The 19,486-nt window shown below is 48.7% G+C and overlaps 1 protein-coding gene across 1 annotated transcript in view; it reads right to left on the minus strand.

The window, feature by feature from the left end:
• Positions 1-19,486, minus strand: part of Myo10 (myosin X) — a 202,439-nt gene that overhangs the window by 31,531 nt on the left and 151,422 nt on the right. Inside the window, exons 20-25 of the mRNA XM_032898696.1 lie at positions 6,500-6,624; positions 6,224-6,338; positions 4,438-4,544; positions 2,977-3,204; positions 2,434-2,482; positions 1,006-1,890 (exon numbers count right to left, since the gene is read on the minus strand). Coding sequence (XP_032754587.1) covers positions 1,006-1,890; positions 2,434-2,482; positions 2,977-3,204; positions 4,438-4,544; positions 6,224-6,338; positions 6,500-6,624 — 1,509 coding nt within the window. The remainder of the gene's footprint in view (positions 1-1,005; positions 1,891-2,433; positions 2,483-2,976; positions 3,205-4,437; positions 4,545-6,223; positions 6,339-6,499; positions 6,625-19,486) is intronic.

Consider the following 19,486-nt stretch of genomic DNA (forward strand, 5'->3'; position numbering starts at 1 on the left):
ACTATGGCCATCCAAGGAATTCAGAATTACAGAGTACTCAAACCCAGGGTCTGCTAGTGAGCTGACCTGATACCTACAATATAAGCTGACTCTAATCCAAAGACTCCATGCTAAAAAGAAGAATGTTTAAGGGTCTCATTTTAATCAAGGCACGAAAGGGTTACTCTTCTTTAAGTTGCTATGCCAAAAACATTGGCCAAGTCTGAGAAACTAAAGACGACATTTCATACATAGAAGGAAAAAAAAATCCCCCCCCCCAAAAAAACTAAAAAAAGAACAGAACATGTTCAAACCCTACAGATCCCTCCTTATTAAAACAAATAGCCTGAGTGGTATGTACTGTAAGTAACGTTCTCCAGGAGAGTGAGTGGGCCAGCTTCCTCCAGGTACCTCTGCAGAAAGGCCATGCTGAGCCTCATTTAAAACGCCAGTGTGGGTGTATGGCCACACCAGAATCTGCCTGTCTAACCTGTCGGTAGTTTATGGCTTGGCAGATGGCTCTGCTAGTGAAGTGCCTACACTACCTGTGTGGCTTCTCAAAGTCCATGTAAAAACAGCTAGAGTTGTATAGACCTGCTTATAATCCCAGCACCAGGGAATGGAGGAAGAGGGACCTCCAGGGTCACTGGCCAGTGTAGCCTACTATAACCTACTGGGTGAGGGTCAGGCCAATCCCCTGCCTCTCCCCCTACTTCTCCTCCCCCTGCTCACAAACGGTAGATGGTATTTTGAGGAATGGTTTTTCTCAGGGCTCTATATACACGTTTACACACAGAGAAATAAAAATAACAGGTCAGTTTAGTCATGGCCTGGGTGAAGGTCAGTTCTGGGCTTTACACTGGTGATGACCCCCATTTTAATTGGTTTAACGGGACTTTGGAAAGAGGAAGGGCCTTAAGGATATCTTTAGGAATATGACTGAAATCTTTAGGGATCTGTGTTAATGCTACGGAGAGTGGACAGTGGAGCTCTTCCACAGTTATGCACAGGACTGCAGATACTCACGGAGGACTGCGCTCCTTCTGAGCTGAACCGGTACGCTCCGGAACTGTTGTAGGTCCCCACGGAATACCTATAGTCTGGGGACCACTGGCTCCCGTAGGAGTTGGAGAATGTCACGCTGCTGCCTGAGGTAATGGCGCCATCCTCATAATCGTCCTGGTCATAGTCATAGTCGCCATCGGGGGAGGGCAGGTCCCCGTTGTTCTGCGGCATGCAGTACGTGGACTCTCCGCTGGAGGAGTTGTGCAGGCTGGCAGAGTCCTGCACAGAGGCAGCAAGCAGCACTGTGCTGTCGGCACTGGGGCTGGTGGGCACCACCGTGTAGTTCATGTAAGGGTCCTCCTCAGAGGAGTCGTCGCTGGTCCGGATGCCACTGGTCCGCTGGTCAGAGTGGCCGTGCTCACTGGGGTTGGGTGAGTCTTTGAAGGCATCGTCATCAGCCTCGAAGCCCTCGTCCACCTCCTCCTCCGGGTAGGGCTGGCTGAAGTTGAAATTTGGCCTCTCCCCGCTGGCATTCTCTGCAAGCTCGCTGAGCTCACCTGAAATCTCGCTGCCAACGGACAGGGAGCGCTCGATGTTGCGGACACACTCGTCGATCTCATCGAAGTTGAGGGACTCTAGGAACTCCTGGGCAGCTCGACACGCCTCGTCCTCCAGCCTGCGAAGCTCCTCATCCCGCAGCTGCTGCAGCTTCTGCAGGGAGGCCTCGGTCAGCGACAACTCCTGCTGCTCCTTCATGCGCTGCAGATCCTCGATTTCCTTCTCCAGGCGGAGGATCTCTTCCACCTGCTTGTTCTCCCTTTGCTTTTCCAGCTCTCGGGTCAGGTCTGCTTCCCTCTGGTTCTTCTGCAAGGCCTCGAGTTCTTGTTGCTTCCTTGTTTCTGCCTCCTGGATATGGGGCAAGGTGGGTTTTAGAATAAGCACCTTCTTCTCTTTTTACACACGGAACTGTGCCCACACTCAGCTGACACACTGAAATCCACCTCAGAATACAACTATGGTTGGACATGGGGCTTTTAACTGCGCAATTAAGTTAAAATGAGGTGAGGTCAATGAACTGAGCCCTGAATGTAATTTGAACGGTATCCTTATAAGAGGAGAGTGGAGACAGACGCCAGGAAATAAATATCAAGGAAGGACCATGGTGTAAGTGAGGTGGCCACCCATGGAAATGGCCCAGAATGTGGCAGCATCTCTAGGACGCTAACATGGTGGTGCTTTGCCACAGCGAAACCACACTATGATTCACACTGAAATGTCAAGGCCTTCTCTATGCTCCACATCACTGGGATGGGTAAGAGAGTGTACCAGAAACATCCTCTCATCCTGTTTTCCCACTGTCTCCTACTTTATTTCCATTCTGAATCCCAGGGCCCATGTCTGAAGCAGGAAGGAAGAACCTAAAGCCCCAGACACCTCTGCGTTCCTCACCTGCTGGGCACGGAGGAGGTCAGCTTCTCTTTGTGCTCGCTCTCTTTCTCTAAGGAAAGAAAAGCAGCTAGTGAAAATCGACAACTCACTTTTAACACATCTCAAGTTTTGTGCTTGTGTATATATATGAGGTGAACACTTTTGCTGAGCTATGGACTCAGCCCAGAGAAGAGCTTTGCCAGTTAAAAGAGAAGGAAGAGGGCTGGGGAAATGTCTCAGTCTGTAATGTGCTTGTTTTCTAAGCAGAAGTCCTGAGTTCAGACCCTCTGCCTCCATGAAGAATGAAGGGCAGCGGTATACACCGGTAATTCCAAAGCTGGAAAAGCAGAAGCAAGTGGCGCTATGAATCTCGTTGGTCAGCGAGCCTGTCCAGATCAGTATCTGACTCAACCTCTGGCCTCCACACGCACATATGCACGCAGGCAGGCAGATGAGCCAGCCTGCCCAGATTTGTAAGCTCCAGGGTCAACAGTGAGTTCCTAACAGGACAACAAGGGCAACATTCCCAGTGAACCGTTATGTTTCAGCCAGCAGAGCACGTACCTTTCTTCTTCCTCTCTCTTCTTCTCTTCCTCCAACCTCTTCCTCTCCTCCAGCTCCCGTTTCTCGGCCAAAAGCTGCCTGTAAACCTTGCGTGCCAGCCGTCCTCGGAGCTGCTTCTGGAACACGATGGCCGCCTTTTTCAGGTGCAGAAATCTCTTCCTCGCGAGGAAAGCTCTGTAATTCTTCTGTATGGTCACCACGCCACAAAGGACTTTTCTATATTGCTTTCTGCAAAAGAAGAGTGGCCGCAGAGGTAATGAGGCTGTGAGCTAGTCAGATGAGCTTACACTAGAAGACAAAAGGAGAGGACACAGACTTGGACCCGGTCTCTCATTATGGAGACTGGCAGTCAGAGGAGGAAGAGACTTGAGACTAAACAAATCAGAAGAAAAACAAAAGAATAATTCCAAACACAAGAAAGTCAGAGTCCCATCTTTATCCCGGCTATGCTCCTGCAGCAGGACAGCCCCATGCTTCAGAAAACTGGAATGCCTAGCATTTCACACGGTCTGCAAAGTACAGCCATCAAAAGACCACGAGGTAGAGATGGTAGCATGTTCTTTAGTCTCAGCACTTGGAAGGGGGAGGCAGAGGCAGACATCTCTGAATTTGATGCTAACGTGACCAACACCATGAGTTCCAAGCCAGTCAGGGCTACACAGTGAAATTTTTATCAAAAGACAATAACAAAACAACCATGAAAGATGCAGCTAGGGAATGGGTCTCTAGACAAAGTGACACGGGCTGTGGAGCCTTCGTCCCCAAACCTCAAATCTGCAATTTCTTGAGTGCCGATATGCTTCAAATCTTCAGATTCTAGAGCTAGAGAGATGGCTCAGTGGCTAAGAGCACAGGCTGCTCTTCCAGAGGACCAGGGTTCAATTCCTAGCACCCCCAAAAGCAGCTCGCAAGCATCTGCGTGCACACACGTTACCAGGAAGTACATACATGCAAGGCAAAACACCACACACATAAAATGAAGTAGACCTTCAGCTTCCTGGGCTGGGGATGGAGCTGGGAGACAGAATGAATGTGGAGGATGCATGAACAAGTATTGGGGTGGGAGAATCAGTGTTCAGCACAGAAAAACAAAAGAGTCAGATCTTGGGGTATTTTTGAATTTCTGACTGCCACTCAGGAGAGACCAGGCAGGTAAGCTATTCCAATATGAAAAGCTCCAGAATCTGAAATGCTCACGAGCCCTAGTGTTTAGGATGAGAGAGACGCACTCAGGTAGCAACGTCACAGTAAAGAGCCACGCCAGAGGCTTTGGTGGAGCCCCTGTCTCCGTGTGACTTTTAAGTGTGCAGCAAGCACGTCCAGGTCACACTTACAGGGTTATTGCTGTGGTCACTTAACAGGATCTAACCTTGGGTTATCTCTGCACAGCCACAGAGCGCCCTACTGGGGTCACAGCCCTCCTCCTAGAGCTTCACGTCGCTCCCCAGGCGTGCTTCTTACCGTGCCAAGTAGCCTAAGATGTGAGCTCGGATCACCATGGCTGCCCGGTCAATCTCCTCTTCCCGCCTCTTCTCCAGTTTCTGCTCCAAGGATTCCCGAAGGAAGACCTGTCCATGAGGGGGATAAGTGTCAGAGGAAAAGAACGGGAATCTCAAAGTCAGGGCCAGCCTTCTGGGGGCAACATCTGTTTCCTTTCTACTGGTGTCTGTTGCAAACGCCCACGATAAGACCTTTTAATCTAGGGCATTTTACACGGCCCACCTGCCACAGACATTCTAAAATCCAATCAGGATGTCTGACGAGAAGAACACAAAAGGCACAGACAGAGAGTCAAGCCCCATCCTCCTTTGTTATGTCTACATTCAATAGGTGACTGTCAAATCGCCATTAGAGTTCCTACTGTCCTCTGCCACTGTGGCCTGGGCACACTACCTCACGTACCAGCACTGGTCCTAGACAAGAGCCTTAATGGAAAGACACACAGACTGGCTTAGGAAGAGCTGAGATGAAGGAAGGAATCCAGACAATCCAAAGATATCATAATTTTGGTGTCTGCGGGAACCTACCTTCTCTCCATGCCTGCTATGCAATTACCGTCACACTGTCTTGGCTTCAAAGGTTTACATGCACAAAAATGTACTGACACCAAGAAGGCAACTCTGGGCCCCGGAGAGATGGCCCAGTGGTTAGGAACACTTGCTGTTCTTCCGGTGGACCCGACTTTGATTCCTAGCACCCACATCAAGTGAATCGTGATTGCCCATATAAATCCCAGTTCCCGGGGATCCCACATACAATTCTGAACTCCATGGCTGCCTGCACTTATGTGCACACACTCATACACAGACACATAATTAAAAACAAAATAAATCTTTTTTTTAAAATAAGGAGGAGAAAGAAAATATGGGATCGAGGGTATAATTTAGTGGTAAGAATAAATGCTTAGCATACAGTATGTATGAAGTTCTGAGTTCAGTACGCACGCGCGCGCACACACACACACACACACACACACACACACACACACACTTCTAAATCAAGTTTGAAGGTGGAAAGAAGCTCACTGGTTCGGTGGTTACAAACACACCAGGTTCAGGATTGGATAAACTATAGGTTCTTCCAGGCTCACTCTGGTCTCCTTGATCTCACGCTGGCCAACTTAGCTGCATCTGATATTGGTACTTGGCGTTAGCATCTCTCAGTCAGAGCACTCTACACCCAGCTCTCACCTGGAGTAAGGGGTTAGGGGACCTTGCTACAGCAGCAGGGTAAGATGTGGGTTTTCCTCTTCTGGCTCTTGGCTGAGGTTTTGGCAACCCACAGGGTTTCAGGCTGTCTGCTGGTCTCCACACAATGGCTGCTGTGGTGGCAGGGAGGAGACACACACAGCATTCAAAGCAGCCTGTGAGGGCTTTGGAGTTTCACTCCTGAGGTGTTGGGGGTTGCTTGTAGATCCGTAACACAAGGGGTTTATTCAGCTAGCACCCTTGACTGCCTGCTACACCCACATCCACACACACGAGCATACACACACACAGAGACACAGACACACTTACACACACAGACTCACACCACACACTTACACACACAGACACATGCACACACAGACTCACACCACACACACACACACACACACACACACACACACACACACACACACACACACACTCCACATGGACCTTTAGGATGTTAACAACCACCACTTAGCAGTATTTGGGAATGGAACAGCCTGTGGGTATTACCGGCCCCCTCGGTGGGGTGGTATCAGTTGTTCCTGCCACTGTACCTTGGTCTTCCCCAGTTGCCACTCGCTGTTAGAAGCATCATAGAACTGCAGGAGCACAGTGCACTTCCCTCGGATGTCCTCAGGCAGAGCCAAGTCCCTCATCAGCACTTTATATCTGCAGCAAAGGGGGCCCAGTGTTATCTTTGCTATTTGCTCTACTGCATGCATCCCCTTTGAAGAGAGGACAGAGGGGGGGGCTGAGGGCGGGGGAGGGAGAGAGGGACGGATGGATGAGGAAAAGTCAGAGGGAAGAGAGAATGGCATTTAGTTCCTTACCTTTTGTAAAAATCCTGAAAGGGTCTTCGGACCGCATATCCTGCCTTTCGAATCCTCACCGTCTCCAGCATCCCAGAGTAGCGCAGCTGGTTGAGCACGACGGCCTGATCAAACTGGTCTGGCATCTAAACCGTGAGATTGGGTAGTTAGATGACACAGCGCTCGCGAGGCTGCCCTCACTGGTGTTTTAGGGAGCCCGTGCGCATACACGCAGTCACTTAGAACCTACACAAAACATACACTGAAAAGTGCATGTCTGTGGCGCTGTCACCGGTTCCCAGCTCCAGTCGACACTGCCGTGGTCACCAGCCTGTTTACTGCTTCATAGCTTTTGCCAGCTTAATCTCAGTAGGTACTTTAGCATTTATAGCAGTTTAACATAATTACCATACCATTGCGATATCTTAAAAGATATCAACAATTCCTTAAAATAACGGCGTCCATATTCAAACATTTGACCATGTCACAGATGCACTGCTGTTGACTCTCATCTCTGTAATAACCTTTTTCAAAAGTCTAAAGTGTCACCCACACGTCACTGCTTATTAAACTTAGGATATAGAGGTGTTTCCTTAGCTAAAAATACAGTATTCAGTGAGGAGCACACATGAGGTGGACACACAGACACACAGACACACAGACACTAGAATTGGAGAAGGGGTGGTTTGGAAATGTCAGGGGATAAAAGAGACAAGACGACTCCGAGTTTGTTCTAGCCCGATACCCCACTTATTGCAAGTTCCAACAGGAGTGAGTCCAAGAACGAACACACACACACACACACACACACACACACACACACACACACACACACACACACACAGGCTGGAGGAGGGAGGGAGGGAGGGAGGGAGGGAGGGAGGGAGGGAGGGAGGGGAGGCAGCCTCCATGCCTCTGCAGTCTTCTCCGTCTTCACAGCGCCAGCTGGCACTGCTGCAGGAACAATGGTTTTCCAGGGGAAAGCAAAGTGGGTCATTTCCCACTTGCAGCTTTTTGGATGGAGATTCAGTCTTCTAATCCAGGCCCCTATTCCCTTTAATTAACTTGTATGCCGTTATTCTATAGAAGTCTAATAAAAGGACCAAAAAACAAAGCCATACTGCTAAAAAGACCAAAAAAAAAAAAAAAAAAACCCCAAAAAACAAAAACAAAAAACAGCACAGTCATGAACACAAAAGTAGGCTTAAAGGGAGGGTATTCTACAGATTTAAAAACTCAAATTAAGACAGTCAGTGCGCACACGCACACGCACACACGCACACACACACACGCACACACACACACACACACACACACACACACACACACACACACCCCTGATGGAACAGGCGTCCATCTCTGGCAGGCGGACTTCTCTCAAGAATGCCTTAACAAACAGTGGTCAGGTTGTCTTTACTTGCTGTGTCTAACCGAGTGTAGCCAACAATTTACGGCAAGCAGCCCGAGAGCAGTGACTTGGGTTTTTAGTCTATGGGTCTGAGCTCTGTAGGCAAGAAAAGCATAAGGCTATGGAAGTCCAGCAGCCTGACATACCCTCACCTCTGGCTTAAGGCATGGCACAGGAGGTAAGTGGCGGCTCTGAAAACATTCCTCCACAACACTTTGAGCCTTACCAGTTGGGAGATAAACTGATCAGTAACGACCTACAAGGAACAGCACTAAGTTTATTTACAAAGCGAATACCAAAGAATGTGTCAGACTTCTTCAATTTGGTTGGAAGCACAGAAACTTTTAACTGGCACAATGAAGTGAGGTTCCAAGGGAGAAACCTCAACACTCCCTTTCCTTCAGCTGCGGCTGTGCCTGATCCACACTCTGACACGGCCACTTATAATTCCTTAGCCTGGCACCCAAGTTATTAAAACACCCTAAAAGCTACTACTCCGGGGAGCCGCCCCTCCACGCGCGGCCCACACTCACCATCTTCCTGTGGCTCCAAGGACATTCCACCTTCCGTTAGGCTCTCAGGCCAAACTTCAGACGGGAAAACAACTGCCACCCTGACCTTTTCCCCACAGCTCAAGACTTGGAACAATAATGAACACCATTCCTGTGCTTTAAAAAGTGCCCGGTCACCATGACAACCCCTTCCACTCAGGGCTAATTAGTGTGGTGTGGTTCTAGGATTTGATGCAGCTCCCGGAAGGGAGTGAGGGACGCTGGGAGCTGTTCCTTTTTGCAGACTCCACTGCCATTGTGTTTCTGCCCCTTCCCAGTAATTTAACCAGGGGAAGGGGGAATCTATAGGCCGACTGTCGCCCTGGGCAACCCGCCTACGGTGGTCACGAGGGGGCAGCCCCGGCTTTCCATTGGCGCTTCTGTTTTCAGGGGCAACTTCCTTTTCTGGTGAATTTAACTTTCAAAGATGTCACAGCTGGAGGCTGGGCGAGGAGCATTTTGCTTTTCAAAGCCTGCCTAAAGCTTGCTAGTCCTCACCGGTAACCAGTTCTCCAAGGCCAGGCTGCACCCCTACAAAGACTGCCTGCAGAGCACCAAAAGCTAGGTTTTTATGAGAACAAATAAGACTAGATTTTCAGAAGGAACAGTTCTAACCTCAGGCAATTACAGCCCCAGCTAGATCGCTTAGTGAATAGTTATTAAACACCTACTATGTGCAAGATTTTTTTTTCCCCTGTGATTCACCATAGTGGGGACTGCATTTTGTTCCCAAGGTTTCCGAAGTTTGGAAGGTTGTCAAGTGTGTCAAAAATCATTACTGATCATGGCTGGGGAGATGGTCAGTGGGTAAATGTGCACCCACAAAAAAGCTGGGCACAGTGGCACTTCTGTGACCCCAGTGCTGGGCAGCAGAGAGCTCCAGGTTCAGTAGGAGACCTTATCTCAAAAAATTATCTGGTAGATCACTATAGTGGCTTAGTAAGAAAAGGTGTTTGCACCAGAATTTCACCCCAGGAACACACATTGTAAAAAGGAACCGACTCCACCCATGAGTGTGCATGACTCCACCCATGAGTGTGCATGACTTTACCCATGAGTGTGCATGCCGCTTTCAAAGGTGGAAATAATCCAAAGGAAAGAAATCTGGCAAGCAGTACAAGTTACCTGAAGTTAACTTCTGCCTCCAGACACACACACAGGTGCACACACACACAACCACAAAGAACATATACAGTCTAATACTAGACTGCATTTAACATACAAAGACAAAGGCAAGAATGGACTTGGTCATCAAGGTGTGCCTACTGGTTTATTAGTGGCATTACCGTTAGGGGGTAACTAACCCCTTTCTGATTTGAGGTCTGTTCCTCAGGAAGGAATTCATGCCTGATTTAGGAATGCCAGAGTCCAGGGCTGGGGTCACAGGCCCTGGGGGGGTGGGGGGGTGGATAGAACTACCACAGTCGTTTTGCAAAATACTCACATTGTCAGACTGCCTTCTAAACTTTTTTTTTTTTTTTTTTAAAAGCAACAATTAGCATTGCCCTCAGCCCTGGTCAGGGGGGTTTCTTTTTGCAACAAGCACCAGTTAATATATACGCCCAACTGGTTGAATGGTGGAGAGGAAGGGACTGTAGGGTGTTCACTCCTCAGTGAGCCACCTACATCAATCGCTCTTCCAAGGCTCAGAAAACAACACAGTGGTAGAGTAGTAAGAAATGCTGTCTTTTGAGAAATGGCCTGGCTATTATAATAGCAATCTCACAGAAGCTGTGCCTGCATGTCCAGGATCAAGCTAGTCACCATTCTAACAAAGGTGTCAGAGGGGGTCGTAAGGCCCTGCCCCTAACTGCCAAGCTACTAGGCAGTTGATAGCTCCTGAGAAAGGATAGTTAACTCTCTTCTAGTGTGTGGCCCCTGGTAGGTTGGTCATGTCATTATATGCTCCTACCCCTGCCTACAGGCACAAAGACAACACTAATGGACCCTTTATTTTAAAAGATGACACCAGGCTGGAGAGAGGTGGCTTAGTGGGGCTGGAGAGATGGCACAGTGGTTAAAAGCACTGGCTGTTCTTCCAGAGGTCCTGAGTTCAATTCCCAGCAACCATATGGTGGCTGGCGACCACCTGTAATGAGGTCTGGTGCCCTCTTCTGGTGTGACTGAAGCCAGATATACTCATAGTCATAAATAAAATTAATTTAAAAAAATGACACCAAGCTAGAAGGGAGGAGGCAATATAATCTAGATACAGTGCATACATGTGTATGAACAAGGAAAAAAAAAGAATATTGTTTTAAAAAGACACAAAATGGGAGATAAAAAAACTGGAGAGCCCCAGGCAGCACATGGACTTGAACCAGGAAGGGAAGGTTCACTGTAATGGGGAGAGGCAGCAGAGACTAAGCTATGCAGGATGAAAAGGCCTGCCTGCCTTGATGTGGGTTTTTGTACAGGGGAGGGATGGGATGCAGGAGATAGTCCTAGGCTGACTATACCAGATGGAATGGTTTTGGGGAATAGTTTTGGGTGTGAACAGGACCAGACCTCTGTTATGAAAGGACACCCCTTGTTGGCAAGACAACACTAAAAACATTACCTACCACAGGAAGGGTAGGGCCACCTGCCACCAGCACACCAGGAGCATCAGCACCTTCAACAATAAGGTGCAAAGAACCAGCTGTTGATTCTGGACTCACTTGGAAAAGGAAGCTACAGAAAAGTCAAGTTTAATCAGCAGCCCAGCTCTTCCTGCAAAACTGGTCATACCTGTGGATGACCGCATGGCAGGGCACAAGTGGGAGCAGGAGCCGCTGTGAGTACAGGACAGGGGGCTTAGAAGAAAAGGAGCCGAAAAGGACATCAGATTGCACTAGAGAAGGAAAGAACCACGTGGATAACGTGAAGTACGAGTGCACCTTTCAGGACGCTTCAGAATAGCCCAGCTTTGTGCGTGCTCCTGACTGTGCAGGTGCATGCGGAATGCATTTACATGTACATAGATAAGGAGACAGCATAGACAACCTTAAGCATTGTGCTTCGGGCCCTGTCCACATTCATTTTTTAAAGGTTCGTTTATCTTACTTCTTTACTTCATATTATGACATCACCAACCCACCAGAGGCCACACACTAGCAAAGAGTTGACTATCCTTTCCCAGGAGTTGTCAACCAACAATACCTTGTCAGTTAGGGGCAAGGCCTTATGAGTCCCTCTGATACCCGCATATATGTATGTGCACCACGTGCTTGTGTGCTCATCCTCGAAAGGCCAGAGGAGGATGTCAGATCCCCTGGAGCAGTAGTTACAGGCAGTTGTGAGTCATCCACTGTGGGTGCGGGTAGTCGAGCCCAGGCCCTCTGCAAGCACAGGGCTCATGGATACAAAGGCCTGACTATCTTCTATGGTGGAATATAACTTGGCCTAGAAAGGAATGAGCTACTCACATATGTTACAAAACAGTCAAATTAAGATAGCGCTTCTCGAATTTCCTAATTGCTGCGACTCTATAATAGAGTTCCTCATGTTAAGCTGACCCCCAACTATAAAATGGTTTTCATTGCTATTCTATAACTGTAATTTTACCACTGTTGTGAATTGTCATGTACGTATCTGTTTTCCAATGGTCTTAGATGACCCATGGGTTGAGAACTGCTGTGCTAAGTGACAGATTCCATCACAAAAGATCACACATCCTATGATTCAATTCAAATGAAACCCTGAGGACAGGGAAACATACAGAAATAGAAAGTGGACTGGTGAGGGTGCTGGGAGCCACGTAGCAGGGGTGAGGTAGAGAGAGGGGAAGGGGGGGTCTCACTGAGTTGGTGAATGTGTTCCAAGTGCTGACTTTGCCCAGGGCTGCACACCTGTGAAACATTCAAAAGCCACTGAAACGTGTGTTTTCAACAAGTCAGTCATGTGGTGCCTGAACTGGCTGGTCATGTACACGCCTGTACTTGTTACAGTTACTCAGGAGACTGAGGCAGGAAGAACAGATAAGATCAAAGTCTGCTCTGCATGGAAAGTTCCAGGCCAGCAAGGGTTATAAGCAAGTGTGACCTTGTCTCAAAGACAAACAGAATAAAGCCCAAGTAAAATAACGGCAGATAAAAGGCTGAGTATCACTGTGTGTGCCTGTAGTCAAGAGACTGGGCCAGAGGAATTTAAGGCAGGACCAGCCGGGCTCCATAAGACCCTATCGCAGAAGCAATGCAGCAGAAAGGAAGCCGGAACGCAGGTCAGGAACGCAGGTCAGGAACGCAGGTCAGGAACGCAGGTCAGGAACGCAGGTCAGGAAGACTTGCTGCACACCTTTAAAGCTCCAAGTTTGATCCCCAGCCATGGAGAAAGTATCAAAAGAAAGCACATTAAAGGCCCAGCCGGCACTGAGGCTTTTAAAATGCCCAAGGGGTAAAGGTAAGAGAAAGTTTGCCTACTAGAAACAGGATGAAGCAGTTTTAACTTATGCTTGAGGAATTCAGTCATATGGGGGGCGGGGGAGGAATGAAAGCTCCTTAGGAAGTAAGTGTAAAAAGAGAAGAAAAAAGTATTTTTCTTTGGTCTGAAATGAGAAGGCTAGACAGAAACAAATGACTGGCCACAGAGTAAGTTAAATATACCATGGCAAATAAATGTTTGCCACCGTAAATTTAAATACAAGGGCAACAGACGACCTAGCAGTGAGGGGCAGAGGCTTCAAAGTGGAGGCAGAGACAGAGGTGTATATACTTCTAAGTCTGATTGGCCCAAAATGTGACCCAGCCTTGGGTCATGGACATCACACAATGGGAAGGACGTCACCTGCCTATAGTAAAGGGACATTCCATCTGTACCTAGGCCATCAGATAGCCAGGGCGGCCCAGGCATCCCCGTTTCTTCTCTGGCAGTGCTGGGAACACGAGTGCGAGGCACCCGGCCCAGCTTTTGGAGTTGGTTCTAGAGCCTGAACTCACATCCTGACCGAGCTGTCCTCTTGGCCTGCGCCCCCTCTCCCGGCCTCTCCTCTGCAAACCTTTACTGCTAGGACACCTCCAAGCACTGGAAAAACAATCCACAGACCTGGAGAAAAGCCTGGCAAAGTGCAGGCACGACAACCCTGCCTGCCGCAGGGGCATTAGCCGGAGCTCTACGTGCTGACAAGGTACCAGAGCACCCACAACCCCAGGACTAGGACGAAACCTCTGCACACCCTGGAGTCCCCTGAGAAAATAATGGAGAACGTTGCATAACACGGTAAGAAGGGTTGCTTAACTTGTCGAGGGTCACATGCCTCTTGCTAAGACTGTAGCTAGCACATTAGCAAGGGGGTGGGAAGGTCCATGGCATTAAAGTACTCCTTATTTAAAATAGCAAAGTTCATTTCTGGGATGCTGGGGTTCGAACCACTAGCAAAGGACTGAGGTGCATATTTTACATATCAAAGCAGGTTCTCCCAGCATCCCTCAGTCCCTACCTGGCATACCCTGCCCTCAATTCTAAACTTTGCAGCCCAGGGCTGGGGCTGTCCTTCCCTATATAACACAGATATTTTGTCTCCTACCCCCACCCCTCTCTCTGCATTCATGCCCTTTCTCTTTCCCCCTCCCCCTGCCCCATGGTGACTTCCCTGGCCTCCTTCCTAGGGGCGAATGAATTTACCCAAGAGCAGCTGCCAATAACCAATAATACCCAATAAACCTGTATTTAATATAATCTAATCTGGCTCACTTCACTGGCAGCCAAGAACTAACTTATCACCAGTATTCCTGAATGAACTTCCGCATAAGAGCTATTTTGGGAGTAGCCCAAATAGAACTCCAGTCTGGGGGCTGGGGAGATTGTTTTGTGGTTAAGAGCACTGGTTGCTCTTCTACTAGGACCCAGGTTCAATTCCCAGCACCCACACTGCAGCTCACAACTGTCTGTAACTCCACTTCCGAAGGATCTGACACCCCTCACACAGACATACGTGTAAACAGAACACCACTGCACATAAAAGGAAGAAAGGAAGGGAGAGAGAAATCCACAGATAAGACGGTTTAGAGCAGGGGCTGCCAAAGTACAGCCTAGCTATACAAATAAAGTTTTACCGAAACCCAGCCACGCAAGCCTGGGGAGCATGGGGACTTTAGTTCAAATCCTTGGCACCCACATAAGAAAGCTAGCCAAGTGCACCCACCACCCCAGTGCTGAGGGGCAGGGGACCAGGAGGCTCACTGAGCTTGGTTGCCACTTGTCTGGCTTCAGGTTCAGCTAGAGTCTCTCTCAAGAGGATAAGGCAGAGGGATAGAAAGGCTACCCGTTCTCTCTCTCTCTCTCTCTCTCTCTCTCTCTCTCTCTCACACACACACACACACACACACACACACACACACACACACACACACACACACACCATGCACGGTGCCAATTCCCAAGTTAAAGGACAAAGCCATGGCTGGGCCTAGGATGTGGTTCAGAGTAAGGGCCCAAATCAGAAGAAATAGACCCTGTGTTCCACAAAAACTCTCGAAGTTAAAAAATAATACACTTAAAAATCATTCCACTTGTGTTTGGTGCCAGAGAAGGATTTCTATAAGTCAGCTCCTTGCCGGGTTTAACCTAAGGCTTGTTCATGTAGATAAGCTCTCAGACTCACAGCCCTCAGCAACTGATCTGATCTGATCTGATCTGATCATCTGAAGATGAGGACGAAGGCTGGAGGTAATAATGTGAACCAGCAAAGACACAGGGACAGTTAAGCTAAGCACGTGGAAGGTCAGATGAGGGATTTCCTTCAAATATACAATGGAAAAGATCTTTCAAGACCGAGATCCTCAAACATGTAGTTTCCCCCCATCAATTCTGCATTTAACTTCCAAAACACAGCAAAAGATCCTTGTCTCGTTGACTCATTAACCTCTGTAAATAGTCATTTGAACACAGCGTCTTTGGTGCCTACAGCTGTGGTGAGAGCCATGCAGAAATGTGTGCTGAAGCAAGGGCTCGTAGGCCAAGATGGAGTGCCTGCTCTCCCAACTGCTCAGAAAGACCATGCCTGCCAGCCTTCCAGTGTTTGGAACGCGTCTTCCTCTCTCACTGTACCCATGGGACCGTCACACATTCAGACCTTAGCTGCTATTGTACCTCTGTCACGTACTTGTTTCCAAACCCGACATGGGCCTGAAAACCAGACATGGTGAACATACGGTCAAATGGTTCCCTGAGGCATGAGAACACAAGCCAGCCTCCATTACAGCTCTTCCGCCATCCGCACTCCTCCAGCTTCCTGCTTCTATCAGACCCTGAATCTGCAGCAGACTTCCTTCCCTTCTCCAGGGCTATGCGCTTATGCTGCCCAGGGAGAGCTTCCTGTGTGGACTCCGTCCCTTCCTCTCCATGGAAGCCCCCAGGGTTCATGCCAGTGTGTGGCTCCCCACAGCCAGGCATGGAGTCTCCCTGAGAGCGCAGAAGGACACCCCTATGCTCCCAAAGGTCTGGGCTTGCTGAGTGAGGGTGAGGCGGGGCTGACACTAAGCCTGGATGCTCTAAGGAAGGCTACCGTTGCCTTCCTGAACGAGATGGAGAGAGCACCTAGCCATGCCTGGACTGCCCCATGCCAGGGATTCCAATGACCTGGAAGAAACTTCCAGGAGTTCGTTCAGCCCGATGGGTGCCACTATTATCACTCCAGTATAAACTGAACATGGACAGTGCCCTGCCTGAGGCCTCATGACCATGTGGTTCTAAGTCCTGTGCTCTTCCTTAAAGGAAAACACCCTAACAGGGCCAATGATGGGCAGTAGTCCCTAATGAGACACTTGTCAGACAGATGGCAAGTATTTAGGAACTTTCACAATGGCTGACACGTGGCATTGTTCATTGCATTTTCCAAATGTGCTGACCCATAGTCAGTCAGCAAAAGGAAATTAAAACCTGCCCTTTAAGGTTGGTAAGACTTGGTAAGACAAGGGGGTTGGGGATTTAGCTCAGTGGTAGAGCGCTTGCCTAGCAAGTGGAAGGCCCTGGGTTCGGTTCTCAGCTCCGGAAAAAAAGAAAAAAGAAAAAAGAAAAAAAAAAGGTTGGTAAGACAGTACTACAGCAGATAGAGGGGCTTGCTGCTAAGCCCAATAAACTTGAATTCTATCCCCCAGACCCACACGATCAAAGAAGAGAACAGACTCCTCCAGGTTGTCCTTTGACCTGTGCACCACACACACAAAATAATTTAGAAATAATGGTAACAATAACAACAAAAGCAAACAAACAAAACCCTGCCCTTTACCATGGTAAAAGTTCTAAAAGGTACTGTTACCAGTGCTGAGGCTGGGCAATGACTGAACGATGCGTCTCCATCATGGCATGCACTCCTCCATGTGCCTGACCCACTGAAGGGTGATGGGCAGGAAAGAGCACTGACTTAGATGTTTCCTTGAAGCTGCAGGTGTAAAATATCTACTCCAGGCTCTTGAGTCAGTCACGGCACTCTTTAAAAAGTTCTCCAGATTAAACAGGAGACGGAACGGATATCCCTCCGTCTTTCCATTGTGGAAAGACTTGGGGCTTAGCCAGCCTTGCTAAGGAGCACCAACTGCATTTGGCGCAGCTGTTCGGAGGCCAGATGGTGCCACACCAAGACGCAAAGGCAATCACCAGTGCCAGACACACTCTTTAAAAGCCTCTTGCTGAGGAAGGCTTAGCCATAGTGCCCAGTCTCAGCTCTAGAACCCAGCAGAAAAGCCAGGGCCAGAGAGACCTGCTTAAAAGACTCCAGGGAAAGACGTTGCTCCTAGTAATGGGAGGGTTCCCAGAGAGAAGTAAGTCTCTTTGGGCTCGGCTCTCACCCTTTCCAGGGCATTTCCATTAATGCTTACTCGGAGACATGGTCTTCATTTTAGTCAGAGATGGACCTTAGTTTAAAACAATGCTGAACAAAACACCATAATGACCTTCTCAGAGTAAGTGACAGATACTGCCTTGGCAGCCATTTTTCAAACCTGAGGAGTTACAGATATGTTGACTGGAAGTCCTAATACTGTGGAAGCTCCAAACAAACCTTCCTATGAAACAGAAGCTCTGATTACATCAAGTGTTGGCAGTTTTTGTCTTGAAGAATCAGAGTTTATGTAGGAGTCAGAGGCACTGGGTACCACTGCTTGGTGGTAGCACACAGGTCTTAACAGAGAAAGAAGATTCTTCCAAAACGGACTGTCCCTGGCGATGACGCCTAAAGGTCAAAATTATGCTCAAGGCAAGCCAGTGTGAACAGTGGTCACCTTGGCAGCACACACCAGTGGCAGGTAATGGTAATCCTGACTGTCAGGTTCAAAGGCAGTAGCTCAGAGTCAGACAAAAGCAGGGACCAGAGTTCCCTGCCTCAGTGAGAATCACCAGGGGTGGCCTCACCAGCAATGGCCAAATGCCCAAGTTCCCCGGGCTGGGAGTCATGGGAAAACAGTGCCCAGAGTACAGTCAGGGTTGGAAGAGGAGGCTGAGACACTGCTCTGTTAGATACAGGTGGGGTGTGTGGGTTCGGGAATAGATGCTCTCAAACCTTGCCAAGTTACAAGGTGAGCTCATGTGCTGTGGAAACTTGGGTGTGGCGAGGTCTGGGGGTGGGTGTCAGGGAGAAAGGCTGCAATGGGATCAGAGTGTATTTCAAGACGAGGTTGGAACCCACCGACTTCAGAGGCTGCAAGGCCAGGGGCTCACCATTTTCTCCCTGACCCTGGAGGTTGTGGCCCCTACCCGAACATTTCAAGGACACTCAAGATTTCACACAGAGATCAATTCTTCATATGCAAGCTATGATGCAATCAGAAAAAAAAAATTCTTGCTTACTAAAACATCAACTGAGGCAAAGAAATAATGAAATTCTCAAGGGGTCTCCTGAAGACTATATGAAAAGGCCTGTAAGACCCGGGTCACCAAATGAAGCCACACATTCTGCAGGGACGAGATAGCAGATTAGTTCAAAAAACTCAAACGGGATAATGGGATTTATTAAACAATGGAATCTGGGCAGCCCTTAAGATATGGGCTTGGGTGTAGTTTGGTGGTAGAGCATGCACGGGCTATTGAATGGGGGAGGGGGCTTTGCAAGGCAGGGAGGTTGGAATCACGCCTATTAAAATATGAGTTACTTTTGCTTACTATTACACATTCATTGTGTAAGGTCAAATATTTCGGTGAAAATACCAGAAAGTAATGAGAAACAGTGTCCCCCTATTAAAACACATCAAACAGGAAGCAGAACTTACGTTGCGTTGCGTTGGAAGTACAAGAGGCAGGCCCTGTCCTGAAAGCCACCCTGGTGGGAAGACAGGTCACCTGACTTTCCAGCTGTTCGTTTTAAAACAAGCGGAGCCATTTCTCTAGTTCCATCCCGAGCACCAAAAAGAACCCACAAAATAGTGTTACACAAGTCTCAGAAACACATAAGAGGTGACCAGGTGTGGCTGAGCACATCTGAATCCCGGCCCTAGAAGGCTGGGCAGGAAGACCAGGCTGCCACAAGTTCAAGGTCTGACTGGACTGGGTCAGAAATTCCAGGACAGAGACCTTATCTCAAAAAAGCCCCAAACAACAGGAAGACCCAGAGAAGGAGGATGAGAAGGGTAATTTATCCTACGTCAGGCCACAGCCCTGTAGAGGCTGACAGAAGGCTCAGCCCTCTGTAGAAATCCCATCCGGAAACCCTCAGAGAGCAGCCTTGGGCATAATCTAAAGGACCCAAGGCTGCCTTCTCATCCTGTGAGACCAAACGCCAACCTCAATGCAGCCATTATTGTCCTACCGTCTCTCAACCACCATACTGAACAGGTCGCAGGCCCCTCTATTCAGACTCAGCCTGACAAATCACGATGAGAAATACAAATTAGGAGGGCAGCTGTCTCTCTTTGCTGGCAAGGACGCCCACAGCGCTCATTAGGATGCTGCACAGGCATGGGGCTCACTGAGTCACGCCCCAAGGTTATGGCCGAGCAATGCAATCGGGGTTTATAGCTAGAAAAAGGCAGGACTGAAGTAGGGTCTGTGGGAGATAGCTGAGGTAAACACTCTTCAATGTGCAGACCGGAAACACTGTCAACCTGAGGTCTGGAATGCCTGTCTGAGTGAACGGATTCA

This window comes from Rattus rattus, chromosome 3 (genome assembly GCF_011064425.1).
Source record: "Rattus rattus isolate New Zealand chromosome 3, Rrattus_CSIRO_v1, whole genome shotgun sequence".
NCBI classification, from domain to species: Eukaryota; Metazoa; Chordata; class Mammalia; order Rodentia; family Muridae; genus Rattus; species Rattus rattus.